This window comes from Heterocephalus glaber, unplaced genomic scaffold (assembly GCF_053883595.1).
Source record: "Heterocephalus glaber isolate CG9 unplaced genomic scaffold, H.glaber_assembly_v1.0 deba00000122, whole genome shotgun sequence".
Taxonomy (NCBI): Eukaryota; Metazoa; Chordata; class Mammalia; order Rodentia; family Bathyergidae; genus Heterocephalus; species Heterocephalus glaber.
This window is the reverse complement of record NW_028258138.1, coordinates 74,904,341-74,932,139: the sequence shown is the minus strand read 5'-3', so window position 1 is coordinate 74,932,139 and position 27,799 is coordinate 74,904,341. Positions and strand designations below refer to the sequence as shown.

Here is a 27,799-nt window from a genome sequence, read left to right as displayed (position 1 = left end):
AATGACTATCAACTATGTAGTCCCAATACAAGTGCCCCAAATTAATCAACCTGCTTTAAAGCCTGAATATGTTTATTGATTAAAAATTTGTATTTCCCATGGACTATATGAAAGGATCAAGCATAGGGAAGAAGAGAATAGATTCAATAATGGAGGATGATCTGGGAAAGCTCTCAGATGGTCTCCTTAGATTGTCATGTGAGAGAAGGATAACACACTTATAGTTTGGGCATTTGTACCACTGGATCTATTCATTACAGCAGCTCAGCGCTGAGATATTAACACAGCTTGACTTTATTGTACCTATCTCCTAAGGCCTGGATACTGAAAGCCCACACCTGCGATGCGACTGTTAATCATATGGAACCTCAATTTCCTCATTTGTAAAATAAGCATAATATCATTTCCCCCATGAGCCTGCTCTCTTAAAATGAGATCATAAAAGAAAGTAATGTCGTTATTGCTAAAAGTTCAGAATTTGTATACACATTACTGGATTTTCATATATTTTCCATAGCAGGAGCAGGCATTAGGCCAGGCTCACCTGTTTGACCTCGGCCTGGAGGTGTCGCAGTTGGAGACACTGCTCTAGCCGCTTGTGGGTCTGCTCTGCGTTGAGCTCCAATTCATGCTGCTTCTCGTGGAGAAACTCCAGTAGCTCTTGCACCTGGGCTGCCAGATCAATGTCTTTTTCACAGATTAATTCAATTCCTGATTTTAAAAAATATAAACAAGTAAAAACCAGGTAGTACTGTGAAGATATTTTAATATGTATAAGACAAATGGAATTTGGAGCAGCTGTTATTAGTTCTCAACGTGTCCATATCCCTCTGTATAACTGTACAGATCATCCTAATGGGCCCTCGTTTAGGGTGGTCAGACCATGCCATCTCTTTTGGATTAACTCATCCTCTGCCTAGAAATTACTTTTCAACGCAATCAGCTCCTTATTTTTAGTAGGCATTAGAGAGAGAGTTGGTTCTCTGGAAGTACATCCCTAGACAAGAAAGTACCTGGCAGTTCCTGCTGGGAGATTTGCTAACACCCAGAACATTCATAAGCTCTGGGTCATATTGCAAAATATACACCCAAATAAAAAGACCCTGTCTCAGGAGCTTCTGCCTAAGGCGCATTCTCTTTTAACTGATCAGATATAATTTATTATTAGATAGGAAGTCCATTACGATTGAGTAGCTAGGGAGTGATGATTTCATTAGCCAACTAACAAGTTAGTTTTCAAATACATCCAATAAACACCCCAGGAAGACCACAAGGATATTGAATATTTGTCTATTTAAAAAACATTACATTTACGTTTTGCCTACATAGGGAATTTGCTCACTGTTCTACTGGTTAAAAACAATTAGTAAGTTCAATCAGCTTCTAAGTGTTGCCACTGTTTATGGATATACCACCCAACGTTAATAAAACACCAGCCTGTAATGACAGACTTGAGCCCATACATGCCAGACAAGAGCTGTGTTACTATGCCTTGTCTTATTTACTTATTATTTGAAATTTTTTGTTAGTTCATGTTGGCAGTAATGTTTACATTCCTTGTTGGAGCTGGCACATGCACATAACACATTTTATTTCCTTATTTCATCTCCTTTCCCTCCCTCTCTCCTTCTTCTATCTCTTGATCTCCTTCCCATTTGAGAAAGATCTATCTTCCCATTTCCTATTCTTTTTCTTTTATTTTGCTCTTTATTTGTAGTTTGAGTTTCTCATGTGAGAGAAACTATGTGATACTGAAGCTCATGTGTCTGATTTATTTCACTTACCATTATGGTGTCAAGGTGCATCCATTTTCCTACAAGTGACTCAAGTTTATCTTTTTTATGGCAGAGTAGTACTCCACTGTGTCTAACTACCACATTTTCTTTATCTATTCATCTGCTGATGGACATACATCCACTTCTAAGATTTAGCTTTTATGAATTGTGTTACTATAAACATAGGTAATATGATGCCTTTAACTCTTTCGGGAAGATACCAGAAGGGGAATAGCTGGATCAAATGGAATTTCTACTTCTAGTTTTTTGAGGAATCTCCATACTGATTTCCATAGTGGTATACTAGTTTACATTCCCACCAACAAGGTAGAAGGGTTCCTTTTCCCTGCAACCTTGCCAGCATTTATTATTTGATTTCTTGATGATGGCCATTCTTCCTGGGGTAAAATGGAATCTTAGTGTTTTTTCATTTTTTACTGAATTTGCTTATTAATTTTATAGGTCTCTTGGTGGATTTCTTTTGAGCCTCCTATATACAGGAGCATGTCATCTGCAAATAATAATAATTTGACTTCTTCCATTGCTGTACCTATCTCATTTATTTCCTTTTCTTGCCTAATTGTTCTTGCTAATGTTTCAAGTACTATGTTGAACAGGAGTGGACATCTTTGTCTTGTTCTTGATTTTAGAGGAAAAGCTTTCAGTTTTTCCTGACTTAATATGATGTTGCCAGTAGCTTTGTCATATAGGGCTTTTATCAGACTGAGATAAGGTCCTCCTATACCTGTTTTCTTCACTATTGTTTTTTAAATCATGAAATGATGTTAGATTTTGTCAAAGGCTTTTTCTGTGTCTATTGAGATGATCATGTTATTTTTGTCTTCAGTTCTGTTCATGTTCTGTGCATTACATTTATTGATTTGTGTATGCTGAACCATCCTTGCATCCCTGGGATGAAGCCTATTTGGTCATGATGTATGATCTTTTTGATGATTCATTGCATTCTGTTTGCCAGTATGTTGTTGAGTATTCTTGCACCTGTATTCATTAAAGAGATTGGTCTACTGTTCCTTTTTTGGTTGGGTTCTTCTCTGGTTTTGGAATCAGGGTAATGATAGTTTCCAGGCATGACTTTGGGAGTACTCCTTCACTTTCATTAAAAAGTTTCAGGAGTATTAGTGTTAAATCTTCCCTGAAATTTTTGTAGAATTCAGGAGTGAATCCATCTGGACCTAAGCTTTTCTTAGTTGATAGGCTTTTTATCACTGCTTCAATTTCATTGCCTGTTATTTGATTATTTAAAGTTTTTAAAAACCTTCTTAGTTCTGTTGATAATTCATATGTACAGTATTAGGAATCCATACTTTTATTGTGAATTATCCAACTTGCTGGCATACAGATGTGCAAAGTAGTTGTTAATAATCTTTTTTATTTTGGCAGTATCTGTTGTGATTTCATCTTTCTCATTTTTAATTGCATTGATTTGGGTCTTTTCTTTTAGCTAAGGGTTTGTCTATTTGGTTTTTTGAAGAACTCTTTGATTACTGATTTTTTTGTATTTCTTTGTCTCAATTTCATTGATTTCTGCTCTGATCTTTGTAATTTCCTTCTTTGCACTAGCTTTGGGTTTGGATTGTTCTTGTTTTCTAGGACCTTAAGGTACATTGTTAGGTTATTTGGGCTTATTCTGTTTTTATGATGTGGGCATTCACAGCTATAATTTCCCTTTTAGGACTGCTTTCATTGTGTTCCATAAGCCCTGATATGTTATACTGGCACTATTGTATAGTTCTAGAAACCCTCTTTCTTGATTTCTTCTGTAACCCATTGTTTGTTTGTTTGGTTGGTTTTTGGTACTGGGGATCAAACTCAGGACCTTCTGCTTGTAAGGCAGGCGACAGATCCACTGAGCTAAATCCCCGGCCCAACCCATTGTTTATTTAAGAGCAATACATACTATTTAGTGTCCATGCATTTGCAAAATTTCTGTGTTTTATTTTGTTGTTGATTTCTAGTTTCATTGTGTTATGATCTGATAATATATATGGTATAACTTCAATTCTTTCACATACTTAACCTTACTTTATTGGCTAGTGTGTGGTCTATTTTGGAGAAAGTTCCATATGTTACTGAGAAAAATGTGTATTCTGTTGTTATGTGGAATACTGTAGATATTAAGTCCATTTGTTTGAAGGTTTTGTTCAACTCTGATATTTACTTGTTGATTTTTTGTTTAGTTGATCTATTTCTGATAGTAGGGTACTGTGGTCCCCTACTATAATTGTGTTTATGTTTATCTGGTCTTTTATGTCCAGTAGTACTTGCTTTATAAAGTTGCCATTATGGTGTGTCATTGTTTGGTGCATATATGTTAATAATTCTTACCTCTCTTTTTTGATTGTTCCCTTAACCAATATGTAGTGACCTTCTTTGCCTCTTTTCATCAGCTTTGGCTTGAAGTTCACTTTGTCTAAATATAGGATAGCTATACCTGCCTTTCTTCAGGTTCCTGTTGCATGGAATATTGTTTTCCATCCTTTGATTTTTAGTCTATGCGTTTCTTTTTTGGGTTGTGTTTCTTGGATACAGAATACCATTAGATTTTGTTTCTTGATCTATTCTGGCAGTGTCTTCTGACTGGGGAATTGAGACCATTCAGACTGAGAGTTATTACTGATAGGTATCGACTTATTCCTTAATTGCTTTATTTTCCTGTTGCTTATTTCCTACCTCCTCCTTCTATCTATCTGTTCAGTCTATCTGGTATATTAATTCTATTAGAGCTTTTGTCATTGCTAACTTCATTGTTTTTTTCTAGGATATCCTTGAGAATTTTTTGGAGTGCTGGTTTGGTAGTCATGACTTTTTTAGGTGTCTCTGTAACATGAAAATATCTTATTTCTCCATCAGTTTTGGAGAATAGTTCTGGAGAATAGTTTTGGAAGACAGTGTTGTAGGATATATCAGTGTGTGTGGGGGTGCTGCATGGACAAGTGTGTACCTGTTTGTTTGCATAGGCAGAGAGTGCTACATGGTCCAGCATGGGGCTTCCTGTCTTCTCTTTCTAAATTCCTTTCCCCATATCCAAGAGTGGACAGAAACATGCTTTCTCTCCTCATCATGCCAAGACTCCTATTTATACATTATTACCAGCAGGTCCAAAGTAGCCTTCCTTCAATGGATTTCACCTTAGGAAGACTGATTAACAAACTGAGACTGAGTAATGGGTTGCCTTAGTTATCCTGGTTCTTTTGTCTGCTGGTGATGTGACTCTTGAGTCCTTCTTAACTTTCTAAGACAATGTGGAAATGTATGAGGTTTAGAACCAGTCCTGACTTAGAATCCTGATACTGGGCAAGTTATCGAGGCTCTCAGATGCTTTATTTTCCTCATATTTAAATTAGGTTTTAACATTCCTATCTCATAAGCTACCTACTTCTTAAACTTATTGGGGGAATTACATGAGATAATGCATGTAAATCATATGTTATATACACATACCTTTATTGTGTGCATTTTTGTCTTATATACACAATCAATATATATCAATATACATGCAATAAGTATAGAGTGCTCCCAGTCCCATGTTTTATTTTCTTGTTTGTTTATTTTTGTTTTTAGTTTTGGGCTCTCATTTTAAACTTTCAACTTTCTGCCTTCTAATATTCATGCCCTCTTGGTTCCTATCTGTTTCTGACTTAATGGAAGTTGTGATCCATGCTGTTTCTTGATTCTGACTGTGTACTTATTTCTAACTCAGCTTTGCTCAGATCCTTAGGTTTGGGAAAATTCTAACTCTGGATTGTTTGCTTATTATGTCCTCTGACTCCACTTGACTCTGTAGCTTCTTAGTTCTATCCAAATTTTTTCTTTGGCTCTTCAACCTATAGCCCAAGACACAAAGCAGCTATGGTCCCGATGTTAATACCTTGTCTAAGACAAAGAAGAAAAGGGATACAACCAACAATGGGATTCAGACTCAAAAGCCAAGCAGGGAAGTTCCTAAAGGGTAGTACACTTCCATGGAAGATCAACTCCAAAGGAACCCACCAATCTCAATATATGGAGAGTCTCCTTTTGGGAGATTCTCCTATCACTCTGACTCACACTATCAGAAATACATCTCACCACCCTAACACACCTGCAGCATGCAGTTGGGGAAGGAACAGGAGTCTGTACATCCAAAGGGAAATTTATTTTTGGAGGTAAAAATAGTGTTTTATATAAGGACAATATGGGTGAGTGGGAAAAATGTTTTCTGGTGTTACATGGTAATAATTTCAGTATCTTTGCATGTTTATTTTTTCTGTCAGTTTCATAATTTCAAGTTCTAGCTCCTGAAATATCTATGGGATACAGAAAGAACGGCTTGTTCTTTTGGCAGCCAACCTCCTCTGGTTACTATTTTCAGGAGGATGAGGTAGAGCATCTTCTTGACTGAAATGAAAAATAAAAAGAAATAGAGAAATTTCCACCTGTTCAGAGGAGAGCATGGGAAATGCCTCTAACCCCTTTGTCTATTTTCTAGAATGCAATTTAAGACCCATCTCCTCTTCATATCCAGTCACAGTGCTGATTTATTCCAGCTTATCTTCATTTGGAATGGGTCACTAGTGTTTAATATGCTGGACTTGGTCAAAGGATCTTTCTGTGTAAAGCTTACAGTTAGTTCATCCCTGTTACACTGAGGGACACTGGATGCTTTAAGCCTAGTAGCCCACCAAAGGGTGGTCACCACATGCTCAGCATGTCATCCAGAACAGCCTCCCAGCCTGCCTGGAGATCCGCACCCTGTGATTTCACCTGTCTCACTCGATACTGTTTACATGAGATGGATCTAGGAAATACAAAAGAGGAAGGTGAGGCCTGCCAGACTTCTGTACTCCTCAACAACACAGCATGCTGGGAATGGAGCACACAGAAAACAGGAGGCTTGCTTGAGCCACACCCAGAAGAATAGAAACTAACCTCTCTCCTCCTCTGCTTCCAAGCACATTGATGTGAGTGCCCCCTAAAAGCCATCAATTGGTCAGTACCCACCAATCAACAGTTAGTAGAGTTTGTTTATGCTCATACTGCCGCTCTGAACCTCTTCATAGACCTTTGCATAGCCCCTTTCTTAGGGGCTCCTAGAAATGCAGAATGGCGTGTGTGTTTTTTCCATCAAGTAGTGTCTATACTTAGAATGAAAGAGTATATTAGTCTTTAAAACACAAGAGGTTTCTTTCTGATGTGCCCCACAGCATCCTGGGCCCATCCCAACATGGCTGTTGTTTCTTACTCCTCCTCCTATTGTTGCAGGACTACTGGTTCCCTGATGCAAGGGCCACGCGTCTTTTTCATGTCTGCCTCCTCTGGTCCTACTTCTGTGCTTGACTCACACCCTATCAATAACTGATTGATGAATAAACAGCCTTTTTAGGGAAGAGCTGGGGTCATGTACTGTGATGGAGAATACCTGAGAGCTTTGGGGAGAGATGGGCTTAGGTTTGAATCTGTACTCTGCAACCTATTAACAGCAGGACTTTGGCTTCTTACTTTTGCAGAGCTCCAGTTTTCTCACCTGGAAAATGGAATCACAACAATGACTTCATATGGATGAGACATAATGAGATATAGTATATACGGTACCTGGTATCTAGGTGGCTCAAAATATCCATTTTCCATTTTTTCTTTTTCCTTTTCCTTGGGGAGATTATAGTATTGGCAAATTTCTGATGGGACCATTGAATGGTTCATATAAAATGTAAATATGAAATCTACTGGCAAGTGTTTATATATTTGCTTAATGTATACCATTATAAATTATGTGGTTTGAATGCTAGTAGACCAGTGCTCTCAATCCTGGCTCACATTAGATTTATTTGGAGAACTTTTAAATATCACCATGTCCTGGCTACACCCTGGCCATAGCAGTACAGTCTCTGTTGCTGGGACCCAACTGTCACTAATTCTTGAAGTTCCTGGGGTGATTCCAATAGGTGACCAAAATTGTGAACTATTGAATAAGATAGATAAGATAGCACAGTGGCCACATCTCAAGGAAAGAGAGATACTCTTATGCTTTACTCAGCTAAAGAACATCTGCTCTGGTGTTTATTTAGGGCTCAAGGCCACAACTCATTACAGTATGTGTTACTCTGCCTTCCTTGGTTCCAAGGTCAAGGATACCATTTTATTTAAAAATATGTTTCTTTAGGTACTGGAGATTGAGCCCAAGGCCTCACACATGCTAAACAAGTGCTCTACCAATGAGCTACCAATGAGCCTCTGGTACCACTTTAATTTTCTCAAGGAAAGAGGCTTATGTTGTCCAGGGTCAGATCTGGGTCTTCCTGGACATGCTGTCTATACCTGCAATATGTTTTCCAATGATTTGTGTTCCTAAATATCTGTATGTGCCTCATATGGAGAACATCTTTTTAATCCCCCACTCCCACTCTTCTTTCTGTGTTGATCTCTCTATAGCATCCAGGTCAGAAATGACAAAGTCCTTTAATCAGGTTTTTAGATCAGTATTTTCAGCTCTGTACCTTAGAATCACCTGGGAAGCTTAAAAAACTGAGCCTACTCCAGACCAATTAAGTAAGACTCCCTGAGGAATGAGGCCCAGACAGTGGTACTTTTAAGAACTACATCAGGTGATTCTAAATGTACAGCCAGGTGGGGAACCAGTGCTTTACATCAAGGCTCTATTTCCCTCCTCTTGGCTCTGGTAGGTCCACATTCCTGTTAAGCCCAGAGTAATATTCATTTTGAAAAAACACAAGCCTTTCTTTCTTTTTTTTCCTTTTATGAAATAAAGTTATTTGTGGTCCATTATTTTTACCTACATCTGTTCCACCCACACTGATGTTCATTCTTAAGTCAGCAAATATTATTATTGAGAATTTGCTGGGTGTAAGACATAATCTCTCTGCTAGAGACTAGGAGTGTGAATAAATTGCCTAATGCTTCTGGAGAGGCTACCATAACACAAATCACCCCAATAGAATGCAATGTGTGGTAGAGTGCAAGTATTACACAGGATAGCTGTGGAGCTTGAATGAACCCTTTTCCTTGCTCATGCCTGACCCAACTGCAACCTCACTATGACCCCATGTGGCAGGAATTCCTATGATCACCAGTCCTCAGAGGAAGGGGAGGCTTCAGAGTAATTGAGTAATAAGCTCAAGGACAACTGGGTAGTAGAGGGGTGGCTGGGAATTCAACCCAGAATTTCTTCTCTTTTCTGTCCTCTTAACCTCCATGCCCAAGGAGAATGATCCCTGAAAGATGTAATTTAAGAATGTATTTACAGTATTTTTAAAAGGTGGAGGTGGTCACATCTTAGACACAATAAATCCTAAACTTTATGGCCAGAGACTCCCAAGATTTTTTTCTTAAAAATTTGCATAAAGAGAGAACTTGATGCTTTGATTAAACACAAAAGCAACATATCCGTAGGCTATGCAGCTCTTGTTTTATTCCCAAGGTCAAGCGTAATAGTCACATGGCCAGATTTCACTGGAGACAAGACCTCTGAGGGTGATTATCTTAAATTTAGTAATATGAGAATTGGAAGGGACTTTAGGAATCAAAGCAGAAGAGACTAAGGTCTAAGGACAAATAAAAGGGACTTCCAAACTCAGACTGTTGATAGTTGGAATGGATCTTGAATTCAGGCAGCATGTTTGGGTATTTTTCTCAGAAAAACCCACTACCTCCCAATTTAAGGCTCAAATAGATAATACTGTAATGAGGAATGAACATAACAAACTAAGAATTATTTCTATTTGCCTCTGTTCCTATGGCTGATACTGACTTATGCCAAGCCTTTTGCTTTGATTATAATTTTTGGCTTGCCAGAGGGATTGAGGTGAACATGGCTCAATGTTACATAGGTCACACTTGAAAATAAGCATATAGAAATTCCCTAGTTCCATTTACTACTAAAAAAAAATCAAAATATAAGCCCCTAATTAATTTAGCAGGGAGGGCTAAAAACCAACTAACTTTTCTAATTGTCTTTTATTTTAGCTTTAGTCCAAATAAAGTTCATTAGACAAACACTGCAAATACCCAAGCGATTTCCTTGTCTTTGGGAGGAGGTCAGCCTGGATCCACTTTTCACCTCACCCCACCCCTCAGTTGTGGTGACTCTGCCCTCCCCTTGCTGCAAGCCCTGAGATTAGGCTGATGCCTTCTCTGCAGGAGCAGGCCATGGGCAGGGGCATACTTCCCTGGAACCTCTGGACTCATTCCCTTTGAAGCTCCATGGGTGCTGCCAGACTAAACAGCTTGCTGCAGCATGAGTATGGGGAACAGCCAGTCTCAGCAGAGAGGGTTGGAGAGGCCAACCAAACCTCTGCTAAAAAAGCTCATTTCTAGAACTGGATACTGTGGGGGTGGGAAGCCCATCTGCCTGGGGGTATTTTCACCCACTCGGCCTTCATGGTTAAGGTAGACACCAAGACACCAAGCACAGTCAATTTCCACTCACAAGCAGTCCTCAGAGACTGCCAACTCCTAGAAGTCTTTCTGTTATCATGGATACTTGGATCCTGGGCCAGAGGCTGGTTTCCCCAAGGTCATGTCAGCACCCTCACAGTAAGTGATTTTTTGTCCTGGCAGCATACGTTGAGAGGAGTAAAGGGTGAGCACCCTTGTATAGTTTCTCTGCCTACCTCTCTCCTAGATATGTGTCTGCATGTCTCATGCCTCCCAGGCTTAGCTGGATAGCCACCTACAGGAGGGTCATGATGGCTGCTATAGGGCTTAACCTTGGGTCCAGGTGAGATTCTCAGTCAGAGAAGAGATTAAAAGATACAGCTCATGTGCTAGAACATCATTTCTCAAACTTTATACACAATTTACCTGGAGATTTTGTTAACATGCAAATTCAGATTCATAAGTCTGAGATAAAGCCTGAATTTCTGCATTTCTAACTATCTTCCAAGCGATGCAAGTGCTGCTGTTCAGGGATGACCCTGAATACCATGGTCTTTGATAGTGAAGCATCAGATTAATCTGGAAGCCTTATAGCAGTACAGATTAGATTACTGGCCCTAACCCAAGAGAGGCTATGAGAGGTGTGCCTTTGAATGTGTATTTCAAACACGTTCTCCAGTGATGCTGTCAATGCTGATTTGGGGACCATACTTTGAAAGCCACTATCCTAGGTCATTCCATAGATGGTAGCTATGTGATTTAATTACTATGATCAAAAGAAGTAGTTCTCAGCCCTGGTTCAAAGTCTCAAGGGCAAGATAGTCAAATCAGAATATCTGGGTATGGGGCCTAGAGCATTGTCATTTTGAAAGATGTTTCCAGACAGACTGCAAAGTGAGTGGACCTTCCTAGGCCGGGTGGAGCACAGCCTTCACATCTGGAAACCAGCCTGGTCCTTACAGACAGTGCAGCCTACTCACAATACAGATGAACATTCAAGGAAATATTCTGACAAAAGTGAACAGTTTACTAGAGTCTCTCCCCTTTGATTAAAACTGAAATTCTTTAGAATGTTGGTTAGCTTTAACTCTTTCATGTCACCAAAAGAAACACAGAACCATAAAGTTCAGTAGGATTTCTAAGATCTCCCTTAAACTCTCACGATTTTAATTACCTTCACAGTCAGCAGGGACTTGACGCAGCTGTGTGTTAAGGAGCTGATACCCTCTGCCCCTGTCTACTTTGTCCTAGAGACCAAGAAACCTCAGTCAACAAGGACCTGGGTAGGTGTGCAGTGGGGAGCGCTGGATGGGAGGAGACCTGGGTTGTAGACTCCACTGTAGATGACCAGACAAGTGGCTCTTTTCTTCTGGACCACCTGTCCTTGGGGATCACTAATGGCTTTCTCCAGCTCTAACATCAAAGGCTGTCTTAGAGAGTGGCAAACATACATATGAGATCACACCTTTTTAAAATAAATTTTGAATAGATCTTGAGCAGGAAAAGAAGCTAAATCAGAGTAACTCAGCCATGTTTTTCTGAGAAGTTATAAAATCATACAATCTTGTCATAAATTTTTATCAGCACTGCTCACATTCACCCACAGACCAGTAATAAAAAATTGAGGACTTGAAGCATGAGCTGGAGACCAGGAGACTGCCTGGGAATAGAGGGCAGGTTAGGAAGTATGCATTAGGGGCAGGGATGGGGGAGCAGAATAGGAGTCAGCTCCATTATGAGTATCATTCCATGGATACTTGGTTTGGTTTGTTTCTCTAGGCCACCATTTAAAAACCAAAAAAATCTGATTTTCATCATTGGTCTTCCCATTGTCTGCAATACCAGGAGACGCTGGTCCTATTGCCATTTTTCCCACTGGGAAACCTTGGACAAGCTGCTTTGGCATTCATGGTTTTGATTTCTTTTTCTTTAAAATGGTGATAAATTTTTCTATTGTGGAAGAATAAAATCAATGAATAGTGTAAAAGTGCTCCTTGGAGCTAAGTGGTCTCCTTGTTCCGTCATCTCTCCCACCAGAGGAACAACAGGTCCCTACCTGAGGCCTGGACCTCCATGATATACTGGTGCAGATCCTGGCCCTGCTGGATGACCTCAAAGGTCATGTTGTTCATGGCTAGTTTCCGCTCTGTGTGGCGCTGCAGCCGCTGCTCTGCCAGGGTCAGATCCTCTGTGTTGAAGTCATTCATTTGCCTGAGCAAGTCCTCATTCCAGGCATCCAGCTCTGCTGTCACCTGAAAGGAGCCGTCATTATTATCATCAGTACAGGCTTGCTGGACCCATGAGAGGCTGCTATGTTGAAGCTTGCTACTTCCAAGCCTTAACAACTAACCCACCCTGCAAGTAGTCTCTGCTTCAAATCTCTTTGACCATTAGGCTATAACTGAGCAACACTGTGGCTTTAAAATATATGTGGCTTTAAAAGCGATCTGTGTGTTTCAATATGGAAACAGCAAAGGAAGAGCAGCAAACATTTATGCTCTGAATTCTGGTTTATCAAGTTTCTGTGCACTTATCCCATCTGATCCCCACAATGACCCACTAAAGCAGGCAACGTGGAAAGCTCTAGGTCTGTTAATATTATAGAAGAGGAAGTTACTCCTCAGACAGATGCAGTGACTTGCCCAAAGTCTGCCATGCTAACAAGGGACATATCTTCAAACGTAGATCAGTTCTCCTACTGACTGCAAAGATTGTCTACCACCCTACAACTGTTGCTCTAAAAATATTTCATAATTGGAGAGGTCCTCAGAAACCAAGTAGTGAGGGTATTTTAGAAGCAGAAATTCAGGGCTGGAAAAATCTAGAGAATGGCTCAAGGTTACATTGTTAAAGGGCTGGTGTACATCAACCAAGTGGTCCCATTCTGGTTCCTGTATTCTACTGTGCAGGATTCTCCCTCAATTACAAAGGCTGATACCTAGAAATAGTGACCAACTCAAGTATAAATGTACTGTACAGCAACCCTCTAGAAATTCAAGCAGATTATAATCAACTGAAAAACAGTAATGATTCTAATGAATATTGAAGCATTAATGAATGGAAACACAGCCCTAACATGAATTAGCTAGTGGATTATTGCTCTACACCTTAACTCAGGTGACTTAACCTACTCTATTCTCAGTCCTCTGCAAATAGCCTAAATCCTACACTTCCTTTACATTTTCTGCAATCATCCACAGGGTAGGAACTCAGAAGCACTGAATTAGATGATAATTCCACCTGATATGTGAATCATTTTCAGATCTGCTATTTCATGCCACCTCTGTGACAGCCCTGTGAAGGCAATAATGAGTGTACTGTCATCTTCTTTGCTGAGGGATGAAAATTAAAGTCACACCTGGGTCACATATTTGCAGTATGGCCCAGAAGTATAAGTGCATATCCAGACCCCTAGTTTAGTAGTTTTCCTTATGTTAGGTCATATCCCAGCTGACAGGTGATATTGCCTTACCAAATACTGCTGGTGCAGGGGAAGCAGCGGACACTATGAATAGAGGAACAGCTTGATGCAAGTGAGAGTAGTACTCTTATACCCATGCTGGGGCTATGGACAGCAGGCTGGGAAAGCCAAGCAGTCCCTCACAAGAGGTTGCTGTCTTGGTCATAGAATTCCATTTGTTGTCTAACAGTAAGACCTTTCTTCAGTCAAAACAGAAACAGATGAAAGTGTAATAGTTTCTTTTAAGTTAAGATGAGGGAACTGTAGAAATATCACTCCCACTGCCCTAGGTTCTCACATCTTTTCAGGTCAACTTGGGGATCTGCAGAACTCAGCAGGGAAACTCAGTATCTATTTATTGTGGGAAGACCTCAGGGGACCTGGGAACCAACAGGGCGACAGGCAAAACAGGTTTCTGTTGTAGCTCCATCTCTGAAAAGTGCTTCATTCTCTAACTAGAAAAAGGGGTTCAATGGAGAATAAGAAAGAGATTTCATTTACAATTTATCAGAGATTATTTCCTCTTCTATATTTTAAAAAGTAAAATGTAATTTATATACATATATTTTAAGTATTCAGTTAGACGAGTTTTGACAATTTTATGCACTCATGTAGTCATCATCAAAAACAAAATATAGGCCTTTCCACTGTGCCCCTTGAAGTCAGTTCCTGCCCTGCCAACACCACGTACCATTTCCTGACTTCTATCATCACAGGTGTAGTTCTGCCTACCCTTGGACTTCCTAGGACTGAGGCTGCATGGTGTGTAGTTCATCCCTTGCCACAGCTGAGCATACTTCACTGTCTGATACACCTATTCATCTATGCTCCTGCTGGTGAGCTGCTGGATACTTCCAGTATGTGGGTGGCCAGTATGAATAAGGCTGATGTGACAGTTTTTATGCAAACAAGTCTTTGTGTGGGCTCAGGTTTTCCCTAGGAGTGGAACTGGAGGGTTGTAGGGGTAGGTGTATAGGAAATTGTCATAGAATTCATCAAAGTGATTGTAACATTGTACATCCTGTTTTATGTTTATAGGAGCAATGTATGAAATTTCCAGTTGCTGTATATCCTATCATCTGGTATTATCATCTGTGTAATTTTAGTCATGCTACTGGGTGTGGATATCCCGTTATGGTTTTAAGTCATGTTTCTCTGCTGATTAATGATGTGAATGATGGTGAGCACATTTTCATATGCTTATTAGACATTTATATATAAGCTTTTGTAAAGCGTCTTTTGCCTTTTGTTAGAAAACTGGGTTATTATCTTTTGATTGTAAGAGTGCTTAATATTTTTGGATATAAATCTTTTATGAGATAATATATTAATAATAGCCCAAACCCCAATTTGTTGTTCATTCCTTGTCTATCAGTTACAGGAAATTCATATAAAACTACTAAGATAACAAGCATGAAAGAAAGCCTGCTTATTTTTTTTACTTTAGTTTTTTTGCTTCTATAAAACTGACTCCATGAAGGGTCCTTTTGTTTCAGGAAGATCCCAGAAGGGTCCTGAGGCCAGGACCCATGGAGCAGGAAGTGCTAAGCATCCCGGTGACAGGAAGCAGAGAAGGCTGATGTGCTTCAGTTGGGAGAGTGAACCCCAGAAATCTGGTATCTTGGGTACAGCCTAAATGGAATGTGAAATCTGTCCACGAGTCTGTATCTGGTGTTTCTTTATTCTGTCCTCCCTCTCCTTAGCCTCCTCCACCCTAATCAGTTGCCACTGTTAAGATGAAGGACCCAAATCTGTTACGCAGCCTGAAGAGTGGGAATGTCATGGAACTGCTCAACACAGCAGCTTCTCCCTAAGGCCACCCCCAGGGTCCACTGCTCTTCATTCTGCCCGTATCTGACTCTCCCTCCTGATTTCCCCTAAGCACAATGGTCAGAGCAATTAGTTTGATTTATACATTTTACAATAAGAACTAGACAGGAGTTTAAATCATTCATCCTCCTGAGTAATTTCTGTTTCCTAAAGGAATATTCTTTCAATGAGTTCCTTTCACCATCTTTCAGAGGTAAAGGCTGACAAGCAGCAAGGCTCTTTTTTCTTTGCTTTTTTTTTTTTTTTTAAGAAAAAAACTTCACTTCAAACCTGCAGCTAATCTTACTGCTAATGTGTAAACCTAGCTTTTCAATCACAAATTATGCTTTATGTTTTAGAAGAAATAGTCAGCATTAGTTAAGAGCTAGTTAACTTTGGTTAAGAACTAGTCAATTGATTTAAGGCTTGGTCCCCATCAGCCTCCTTCTTGGTCCAATAGCCCTGAAATGCCCTTCTCACTTCCTCAGTCTGTCCAAGACCTGACCACCATTCAAAACAAACCTTCTGATCCAGATGTGATGGTATAAGCCTATAAATCAGCATTCAGGAGGCAGAGGCAGGAGGATCACCTTGAGTTTGAGGCTAGTCTGGCTACATAGTGAATTCAAGGCCTGTCCAGAATACAGTGAGAACTTTGTCTCAAAAAAACAAAACAAAAACCAAAACAAAAAATCCAAAAATATCCCAACAACACCTGTGGAGTGAAAGGCTTCACCACACCCCCAGACCCAGAGGCTTGTCTCTTCTCTCATGAAATTGGACCTGAGTAAGTCTGTTCACTCAGAGATGAGGCTGTGAAAAGCAAAGCCCATATCAAGGAATGAATTTGGTGATTTAACTCCATTTGAAGAGAATTTGCTCAGGCCAGAATTAGGGTCTGAACCAAATGAATGAAAGATGGAAGGAATCCCAGAGGGTACTCAAACTTCAGTCGACCTATTTTGCTTTCTCCTTCTACTCAATTAGTCCATCTTGCTCTTGGCCTGCTTAGTTTCCCTCTTGGCTACAGTGGCTCTGGTCTTGCTTACTCTTCTGAATTTACTGGAGTGTTAGAATATGATGGCCTCTCCAAGAGACACTTGGTAATATTTTGATTCTAACAATGGTCTACTCTAGAGACACAGCAGTAACGGAAATCAGACAAGGAGCTTAAAAAGTGTAGAAATGGTAAGCAGGAGTAGGAAATGGGAAGGCTTACTTTAAAAAGAAGTTCAATGGCTTCCTACCAGATGAGATTACCAACTCTGTATTCTATTGCCAAAAACTGGTCTATAGGAGTTGGTTTAGCAGCCACCTTGAGCTTAATTGGCTCTTCCCATTTTCTGGGTTTTCCTCTGGTTTTGTGTGTGTGTGTGTGTGTGTGTGTGTGTGTGTGTGTGTGTGTAGAGAAAATATTAGTACCTCTTCTTCAAATATTTTATTTTGTACCTGCCTGAGTCAAAACTCACCTTCACCTTTCTTCTACTTCCTATGGTCTGTTCTCATCTACTTACTCATCTACTTAGTTCTTCACTATCTCCTGCAGAGTTAGAAATCTCACTGTGAAGTTATTTTTAAGATAATTTTTAGATGATGATGATGAGGGGACTAAAGAAGATATTTTATTTTGAACTGTGCTTTTATTATGGGATAAGTAGTGGGTTAAGCACTTATCTAACTTTCCTTTGTTTAACCCTCAGAGCAACTCCAGGGGGAACTGAAAACAGGGAAGGCAGTTTTCCCCACGGTCTCAGAGCTGGCAGTGGCAAAGCTGAGCATTCAATTACAAAGTTCAATGCTCTTAATCATGGTGTTGTTATCAATACAGTTGCCCCCAAAATTGATTTCTGGGAATACCCTTCTTTTGTATTCTCACATCAAAGAAGTACCAATTTTACCCTTCCTCTGCTTCCTTCTCTTTGAAAAGAAACCTATGATAATTCAGTTTTCTTTACTTCACATGACCCTTTTCAATTAATCATGTGTCCTTTGAACAGATCAATAAATTGTATGTTTATAACCTTATATGAATGACAGGTATAATTTATCCTTGCAAGAAAGCACAACGCTTTTCACCAATCAGATTATTTTTGTTTGAGTTTGGTAATTATATTTTTCATTGATTCTGCCAAATTGCTCAGTATAAAGGTAATGTTATCCTGTCTAGTTCTCTGGTTCCCTAGGGAGCTTCAACACATCTGCAATCAGAATTGAGATATGAACAAAAGGATTAAAGCTGCAGCAGGAAAGTGTGTATGGCTCCCTGCATGGACAGGTTCTTTGCAGAGCAAAAGCAAACGCCTTTGGTTCCCCCAGCACATGCTCTGCAGCACTCTCAGGGGTCACCTGGGATGACTCAGCAAGGAACTAGGGAAGAAACAGTGGACAGAATGATGGGATGCTTAACTGCTTAAAATCTGGAAGAAAAAAATGTATAGAATGAATATATATAGTGAATATATATATACACACACATATATATATAGAATATATGTATATATATAATATTGTGAATACCAGTAACAATGCTGACTGCAATGTATTAAGTGATTATTAAGTGCTAGGAGCTTTACTAAAAATGTGTGTTGTCATTAATTTCTCATACAACCCATGGACTTGGAAATATTGTCATTCTCATTTTTCACTCAAGGAAACTGAAACTTCAAAAGCATAAGTAACTTGCCTATGGGACAATTAGTAGTCAGTGCAATCTACACAGGCTTCAAACCCAAACAGTCTAGCTCAAGGTGTTGCATATGATCATGACACTACTGCTTCCTAGCAAACGGTAATTATATATATGTATATCACCTCTATATGTCAGATGGATTAAGGTTTGATCTCATCCCAACTAACATGGGGAGAAAAGATTCATGACATTTCATTGTGAAAGGACACTACTGAAATGCAAGGGCTACTGACTGCAAAGTGAGCAACTTTCTCTTTTATGTCATTATTTTTAAGATGAAAAAATGAAAGCTAAATATTCTCCACTTGCCTACAAGTGCTGGGTGACCACGAAAGAAGTTCTTCAGCTGAAGAGATTGTCTCATTGGATGGAAAAAGCTATTTTATCTATAACAGGTTAGTATGTTGACACAGGTTACCACTGTGAAGCTAAAACTACTATAGCTATTTATTCTTCTTATCCACTACAGTGATTAACAGAGAAGGATTCTTTTCTGTGAATTTATTAAGTGATTAGATTAGTGAGTTCTAACAGATTATTTTAATGATAGCATTTTCCTCTGTTTCAGAAATATAGTATATATAATTTGTATGCGAGTTAAAACGTTTAGTTAAATAGCTATATAAAGGCCTTTGGAGGTACTACAAGAATTTTCTGGAAAAACAATAGGACTTGGCAGTAAGGAAATCCACTCCAGTTGTTTTTAATTCTTGGCAAAATAATGTAAGACCATATTGCAAAATGTTGTAATTGATGAGTTCCAATGTTTAATTACCTATTTTCTATTTCAATTAGATCATTTGGAGAGCTGGATAATTTAATGGCCATTTCATGTTCTTTTCTTCACTATCAATATGATTAAACCTGCAGTCTTTGATACAATTATGACTTTGTTAATAGGGTTGGAAGGGATCCTGAGTAGGAATTTTGTCCATACTTTGGCCTCTTATCACTTTGAGACTTGTGGAACCCTATTCTGCTTTCAAATAATCTCTGGTCTGCTGAAAAGCTTCAACACACAGTGCTCACTTATTCTAGTACCTAGGAATTCTTGAGTGTTAAAACATTTTTGTTTTCCTCTAAGCCAAATATCTAGTCTTGTAGATTACATCTGCTCTCTTCTACTGCATCCTTGCCAGAAAGGAGGGGTACATAGCATTGCCTCTTTATGATATTACTTCAGTTCAGGCCCACAGCTCCAATCCTGCCCATTACAGAATGGACTGAAAGTTTCTATCAGTGATCTTTGATAATTTACTGAAAACTGGTGACCTATCACAATAATAAGGCATTATGAATAAACCTTTTTTTAAAGAAAGACGGAGGCAAGAAAAACCTCCCAATGATTTTGAAATCAATTTGACAAAAAAACAAAACAAAACAAGAAAACAGGAGAGAATACTACTGAATAAACATTCTGCAAGGGATTTGGCTTACTTCATTGAATTTCTTTTGCATTTCCTTCCCAAAGGATCCAAGGTGCATTTAGAAAATGCTACAGTGATCACTAAGAAGAACCCACAGAGATGATCTCAAATAAACATTACTTTCTTTCTTGATATAGTTGCAACTCATAGGTGGGTGAGTTTGGCATATTACAGACATGGAGAACAGCAAGGCTCTGAAAGTCTCACAGTGCAGCTATGGAAGAAGAGGTGATGAACCTGGATAAGGTGACTGGGTCCTTAGATGGTCCACAGCCAACAGTGGTTGTGCAGGTTGATGGCTGTATCATGGGAGGATAACGTACAGTGAAGCATCAAAGGGCCCTGCTAACCCAGACAACTTTTCAAACAGCCAAAACCTTGGTAGTGATAACAAATTTTACTTAAATTCATTTGCAAAGACTGAAGAAGTATAAAAAAATGTAAACATGTAAGGGGAAAAATATAAAAGCCGCCATTTGAGTTTTTAAAAAATTCAGTGTCTTTGAAGCACTTACCTTGGAGGGATAAAAGGAAGCTTTTCAACCATCATCAGACTAAGAAGACAGTGCATGAAGTCACTGAACAGACACTTGCCTCCCAGGCTGCTCTGGAAGAGGCCAGAGTCCTGAAAAGGACTCACCCAGGTGTACGCACAGGAGCTGGGCATGGCTAACTAGAGTGCCTTCAGCAGAGGGTGGTCAAGAGAGTTAGTATCTAGAGACCATGCCCTGCACAGAGCAGTGAATAAACTGGGAATATGCACCACAGATAAGTTTTAGAGTTGGAGGAGACTGCAGAAATAACTCATACAATCTTATGATTTTACAAATAAAGGAAAAGAGACATACAAACATTTTAAATATTTTCAAGGCTTCTAAATAAAAGAGTAAGCAGATTTTTTTTTTCTGTTTTGTTGTTGTTATTGTTTGTTTTTTAGAGATTTTGGTTCAATACAGTGATGAAATTCTGTTTCTTCTCCCCTCTGGTCATCCCATGCTTCTGGGAATGCCAAATCCCACCACCAACTTTGGCCCATCCCCCAGGTATATCTCACTGAGATCTTCACAGGCATTCTGACCAGGCCACGCACTCCCCTCTCAGTATTCCTACCTAATGGCGAGGCTTTCTGTCATAGAATTATCACAGTGCCCGATGATTATGTTTCTGCACTTCTTCTCAACTAGCCTTCTAATGCCAGGGACTGTTGTATTTTCAATGCCCAGCATAGTTTTTAGTACACAGTGGATACTCACTAAATGTTTACTGAGTTGAGTTTCTGTACAGGTGAAAGGCTGACTGAATAATCATTTTCTAATATAAAATGCTAAGGTCCTCTGCATGAAATCAACTAGCAGACCACTAGTAAGTTATAGTCAGCTTCCCCCTTTTCAGCAGAAGTTTCTAGCTTGAACTAGGGCTTTTCCTAGGCTCAGCCTGGCCCCAATGTATCCTAATGTAAACTAATTTAGAGTTGGCTGTTCCATTCTTTACTCAGGTTAAGTACTCAGATAAATCTCAGATGTATTGAGAAAACTTTGTTTCCAATTATAATGACTTTTTAAGACCATAAATATGACCTATACTTTCATAAAGTTCCTTATTTAAAGTATTTTTCTTGTTGTCATTTCTAGAGCTCTCCAACATGAGAATACCTGCATCAAGGGATACCCAAGATTAACCATTGATAATAGACAGAAAAAAATCCCTCTATATAAATACACATATATTGTGCATATGTATCATTTGTACACATTTAATGAAAAATACATGAAGTCTCCTTAGACTTTCATTAGTAGGTTGATGTTGGAGTCTTACTCTGACCTCATAGCAGATGGCTTTGTGCTGTGTGTTGAGGACAGGGCTTCTCAGGAAAGGCAGGAATGGCAAAGTGTAGAGTGGTAGACTGTGTCTCATTTGTTCATTGCTGTTAGTATGGTTCAAATTATTGTTCTTTTCATGATCCTTGTTAAATGGGTTTATCTCTTATCTAGTTTAAGCTAAAATAAACTATAAAAAGACATGGCTTAACAAGATTCCTGCAGAGAAACTGCAGTGTGAAGATAATACTAATCATGAAAGCAAAAGAGAACCTTGAACTCTCCGTCAGCTGTATTATAGGGTAAAGGGAACAATGACAATCTAATCAGGTCTGTTAAGATGCCCGGGGAAAAAATAATTGGAAATTATCAGGGGACACTCTGGAATCACAACTCCTACTAAAAAAGCTAAATTTTTGCCAAAAGGACATTTGGAATCCTGAGATCACCAGCCAGTGATAGAACATGTTTACAATTTGTAAAATAATAAATGTACTTATATAGAGTTTGCAAGGCCAGAAATATTTTATTTTTATTGAGAAGGTGAATAATAAAAAAAAAGTTTGGAGGCCCTGGCCTATTTTTGCTTCCAAAAATACTTTTTATTTTTTTCTGATCATTCTAATTGTAGAGAACTTGAAAATGCAAGAAAGCATCAAGCATAAGGAAAAAAAATCACCCATGCGCTTACCAGCACAAAATAAATACTAGCATTTGGTGATGACTCTCTTCCATCATGACTAGTTCATATGAAATGTCTTTCATAGATGGAGGACAGACCTACAGGGATAGTCTTTAGAGGACACCATGCTCCACTCTGGGTTCCATTGCCTCGTATCCAAGAAGGTACATCAGGAATGCAGCCTTAATCCTGGTTTTGAACACCTGCCTAACAAATTTGGGATAAGTTGCACTTTGCATGGGAGTGTCCTCTGATCTCATTCCAGGTCATAATGTGGAAGCCATATATATTGCTGTTGTTGAGTAAAAGAAGACTAGTGAAGTAGCTCATCTGCTATTCTAATTTTTAAATTAATTGGCCCATCTTGGCCATGAGTGATATGGTTTGAGGAGTCATGCTTAGATTCCCCCAGAGATCAGGGTAGCTGACCTGCTCTGGTTTTCAGTAATCCTTAGGAATTTGGAGTATGTGCAGGAACTGCCTTCCTTTAGAAATGGAACTATAGCTCCAGGTCCTGCAACATGGATGCTGTCCTGGCTTATGTCGGCTCTGACGTGACTCATTATAGAAACCACCCTCAGTTTCACATTCTGAAGCTTCTCTAGAAGTTTGTTCTGCATCCTACAGAGAAGCAGAGCTGGTATTGAAATAATCTCATCTCCATCAAAAATAACTTCTGACAATCTGACTTGAGGAAGTTTTTCCATAGGTGTGGCAGGATTTCCACTTCTATTTAAGATCAGATGCAGCATTTTCCCCAGCTTGCTACCTCCCTCCAGAGAGGGAACAAGACAAGACCCCTCCAAAACTTGGATGTCATAGCCTACACCAGAGGATTCAGAATCAAATGACTGTTTGTATCTTGATCATTTTATCAGGTCTTCACAGTACTTCCCCACATTTGCTCTACTGCATTACAAAGTTATCCAAGTTACTGTCTCATTCCTGAGGTGGAAAGGGGAATCTTTATACCCAGCAAGATGAAGAATGCAAATTCCACAACTTAATATCAAGCTCCTCTACTGCAACATACATCTAAAATAAAATTTTCAGGTATTTGATTTATGTTCATATTTTTAAAGGATAATTTTCTGCATCTGCTTTGGATTGCATTTCAGAAGTGAACTGAATTTGGCCAGAATCACTCCAGTCAAATACACACTAGAGATGCCCCAGCTGATGACAAAAGTGCAGTGCATGTCAAAGTGAAGCTGACTCATTTTGAAATTAAATCACAACTTTGAACTCCAAACCTCAGCCATCCAATCAAATAAAATTTAAACAATGGACCCTCACATAGTTTCCTTCACCTTAAACATTTTTTGATGTGGATCTGAAATGACAGTAAAATCCCTACCCCTGATAACACAATTTCCGCCAGGTATATATTCATTCCCAGAGGGTAAGACGGAGCCGAGCGAGAACTGTGGGAGTGCCTGGGGCCTACACCATGTTTATGTTTAATACTACTTGTCACTTGAAATCTTTTTCAATGTAGATTCAAAATAAATAAAAAGTATATAAAATAAATGAATAGTATATAATTAAGATCTAGATTCATACTTATTTTTCCTTAGTTCCAGAAACTATCCAGAAAGCACCTTTTAGAACATGAAATATTTAAGTAATAAATTACCAAGGATCCCAGGGAAGCATATGTAGAGATGTACTCATAAGAAAGCAAGGGATAAGGCTGGGGATTTAGTTCAGTGGTTTTGCTGCCTGCTGTGCAAGTGCAAGGGCCTAAGTTTGATCCCTGGTACCAAAAAAAAAAAAGAAAGAAAGAAAGAAAGTAAGGGATAGGAATATGAATATCTTTAACATTGCTTTCTTTTTTTTTTTTTTTAACATTTTAGATTCTCAACGTAGACATTTTTGGTCCCAGATTGAAGAAAAGGTCAGCTTTTGCTGTCATAGTTCTCTGGTCTTCAATTGGATTAGGATTAAGATATTGAAGCTTTAGATATAAGAAAATTCATTTTCCCTTCTAACCAGTTCTATCAAAGTTTCCACAGATATAGTTGGAAAGATTGGACTCCAGAAATCCAAAAACTTCAACACCAAGGAGATAGTTAGAATGTAAAATTAAAAAAAAGAAATGGTAGGTAGAGAATTGGTTTTCTATCCCACCACATCAGTCAGGACCAAAGAGAAGACTTTTAATGTAATCATTTACCATCCTTGAATAGGAGAAAGTGCCAGTGACATATTTGTTGATATTATTCATATCCCAGAAACTCTATTGGCCTGGCTTTTTTCTTTTTCTTTCTTTCTTTTTTTTTTTTTTTAAAGTTTTTTTGAGACAAGTTCTCACTATTAGTTCAGGCTAGCCTTGAACTCACTACATAGCCCAGGCTGGCCTCGAACTCGTCTTGATCCTCCTGCCTCAGCCTCCCAAGTGCTGGGATTACAGGCATGCAACACCACACCCAGTTGGCCTGGCTTTAGTTACCATTTCAAAGCAAAAAATACAAGGTGGATATTATGTGGGGCAGACATTAACTGCTGCCAAAAAGGCAACATAAATATACCAGAACATATGGTTCTGACCTTCCAAAATTGAACTGAGGCATCTGTAAGATGAACAAGCAGACAGCCTCAGGAGACTTACTTTCCTAACAGGCAGAGTTCAGATTGAGTTATAGGTCTTCATTCCTGCAGCTCCTGACTTCTTGGCTGCTGTGTGACTTTGTCTAATGCCTGACCTATGTGCATCAGCTAAGGGGGCTGCCTCATTTTAACACGTTCCCAATCAATAAGCTGTGAAATTCAGTGATTCTGCTTTGGTCAACTGCCAACTTGATGGCCTTTCAGTAGCCAAAATACCAAGTAAGAGTGCATGAACTGCAACAAAAACTTCTCAATGAAGTTATCTACTGACAGAGTAAAACAGTGGGGCTCTATTTAGCAGTGGAGGTGAAAAGCAATAGAAGGAATATATCATGGTAGAACATGAATTTTGTGAATCCTAAAAATGCAAAGCATAATCCCCTCTAGTTCCTTCAGGGTACTACCTGTCCATGCAATGTGGCAGTACCCTTGCCCAGGAAGTAGTGTCCTTGAGCGCACCCACTCCCATCTCCCCTCCTCCTCCCCTCCACCTCCTCCCCTACCTCAATGGTGTACTGCTCAAAGATGCGCAACTGCAGGAAGATGTCCAGCTTGATCTTCCGCTCATGAAACAGCTCCTCCATCTGCACCTGGGCATCATCCAGCTGTTGTAGAACTGACTCGATGTGGCTGATGGAGCTACTGTGTGGTGTTTTGTTGTTGGACACAGCTGAGTCCCTGTGGCAGAGTGGGGGAAGAACGGAGGAGAGACCTTGCCATATTAGAAGGGACAGAGAAGGAGGGGTCTTTTCTCATTCAAGCAAGGTGGATGTGAATAAGGTGAGTTATTCAGTCAACAGAAATTCATCAAATTCCTACTGTGAGCCTGTCACTAACTGCTTAGTAGGGGAACCAAAAACATATGCATTCTCTTTTGGGTTTACCATACTTATTTCTAAGACTAATTGCTCTCCTATTCCCAGAAAGAACTGCAAAAGGGATCAAATGAAATAAGTTATGGTAAAGGGTTCTAAAAGCATAAAATATTAGATAATTAGAATGTTCCACACGTGTAGTCTAAGATGTGTAGTCTAATACATACACATACGTATATCACAACACACAAGGGTAGACGAATTAAAGGCATATGAAAAACAAAAACCTTCCTAGTTTTACCTCACAGAATTGTTAATATAAGATGACATATGGCTGCTGAAACTATTCATCCACTTTAAAATGCTATGCTAAAGTTGTGGGCTGGTGTTCTTAAAAAGGCTTTAAGCTGAAGCTATGAAAGCATGGGATCTGGTGTCTGCAAAGCTGGATTAGGTCCCCACTCTGACATATATGGGCCAGTGACCCTAGGATTTCACTCTCTGGGCCCCAATTCCCTTACTTGTTATGTGAATTTAATAACCCACACCCTGTTCACCTCATAGTTTGCTGTTAAATGAGATAGTGCATGTGAACAGTGACCAGGAGTGTAGTGCTTGAATAATTATTAATCACTTGTTGGAAGTGAAGTACCTAGTGTGATTGAGGTACAGGCCCCAATTTGAAAAGGTTACAAGAGGCTATGACAGCCAACAAATGTTTCAGAGAAGATGATGTTATGGTTTAGATCTAAAATGTCCTCCCAGAGTCTCATGTGTTTACAGGTAAGCTTTCAGGAAGTGATTGGATTATGAGGGCTCTAACTTCATCAGTGGATTAATTCATTGATGAGATCATAATTTGATGGCATTACTGGGAGGCAATGGAGACAAGAAGCAGGGTCTATTTGAAGGGATTAGGTCATAGGGCATGACCTGAGGGACTGTATCTGGTCCAACTCTTTCCTTTAGGATCTTTCCCTTTCTCTCTGCTTCCTGGCTGCCATGAGGTAAGAAGCTTTCCCTGCCACACCCTTCTTGCCTGATGTTTCTGCCTTGCCATAGGGCTAAAACCAATGGAGCCAGCCAACCTTGCACTAGAATCTCTGAAACCATAAGCCAAAATAAAGTTTTCCTTCTTTAACCTATCTTGTCAGGTATTTGATCACAGCTACAAAAAGGTAACATAGACAAGTTCTGATTTTTGGAGTTTAAAAAAATGGATAAATGCAGTGAGGTAGATGGGAAGACTGTGTGTTCTCTTAGCAGATATATACAAAAGTAGTAGAGAGAAGTAATGTGCTGTAAGGGGAACCAAGAGATAAAGGCACTGACCTACTGAGAAAGATGAGTTGGTGGTGGGGTCTCCAAGAGGTAATTATCATAGGAAAACTATGGAACTTAAGTTTAGAGTCTTTAGGGCTCTGAGTACCCTAGAGCCTTACAACTTGAAATGAACTGGCACTTTCATTATCGTGTGATACCTTGTTTTATAATACAATTTATGAATTCAGAAGAACAAAGGGAAAACCATTGGTTTAGAATGCTCTGAAAGCCAGGTCCTTTGGGCCTATGCTTATCTCAGAAACAATGTCACCTAAGCACACACTGTCTGGTCCCGAAGACAGAATAAGGCCAGTTTGTCAAGCACCTCTCCCTTTATAATTCAGAGAGTTCCCAATCCCACTTCCACATATGGATTGTTTTGGCATAAAATTGGCAGGGTTCCTACCCCCACAATCACACAGACATTCCCAACCATAAAAAGAGATGTACTCATACTATCCATTTTGTACTTGTCAATAGCTTTCCTGCAGAGGGGATCTGACTATTCTCTGACTGCTCCAATCCCAGTCTTTCTCTGCAACACAGCTTCCAGAAGGAAAAGAATGATTTCTACCACGTTGTACAGAACCTATGTCCATCACACTCACTAGGAATCCAGAGATGATGCAAAAACTACCTTACATGCACCAGTGAAGAGTCAGAACAGTGAAGATCTAAAGAAGATGTGTTTCTGGGGTGTGTGTATGTGTGTGTGTGTGTGTGTGTGTGTGTGTGTGTGTGTGCGCATCTCACCAATGTCCACTGAGTCCTGTTTGCTTCTTTTCTTTTGACTGGCTTTGATGTCAGGGAGAGAAGCTTTGGCTACAGTCAGGCCAGTGGATAAATGAATGACACTGGTGGCTCTGGGTCACTCACTAAAAGCCATGGAACTTAAACTTGTAGAATAAGCATCACTCACATCATCGCCTTCACCATCACCAAGAAGCATAAGCCCTTAGGCATTGTGCAAGCCTGGCAGTTATTAAAGTAAGATACCTGGC

General features: G+C 39.4%; 1 protein-coding gene and 1 long non-coding RNA gene across 27 annotated transcripts in view; one reads left to right on the top strand and one right to left on the bottom strand.

Moving 5' to 3' along the window:
* Nucleotides 1-27,799, bottom strand: part of Kalrn (kalirin RhoGEF kinase) — a 698,268-nt gene that overhangs the window by 277,560 nt on the left and 392,909 nt on the right. For all 26 annotated transcript variants that reach the window (XM_021259403.2, XM_021259427.2, XM_021259411.2 and 23 more), the window contains exons 13-15: nt 25,164-25,338; nt 12,223-12,418; nt 545-711 (exon numbers count right to left, since the gene is read on the bottom strand). In XM_021259403.2, coding sequence (XP_021115062.1) covers nt 545-711; nt 12,223-12,418; nt 25,164-25,338 — 538 coding nt within the window. The remainder of the gene's footprint in view (nt 1-544; nt 712-12,222; nt 12,419-25,163; nt 25,339-27,799) is intronic.
* On the top strand, nt 12,417-23,841 carry LOC147830495 (uncharacterized). Its single transcript, XR_015450681.1, has 3 exons — nt 12,417-14,806; nt 15,123-15,242; nt 18,400-23,841. It is a non-coding gene; the product is annotated as an uncharacterized LOC147830495 (long non-coding RNA).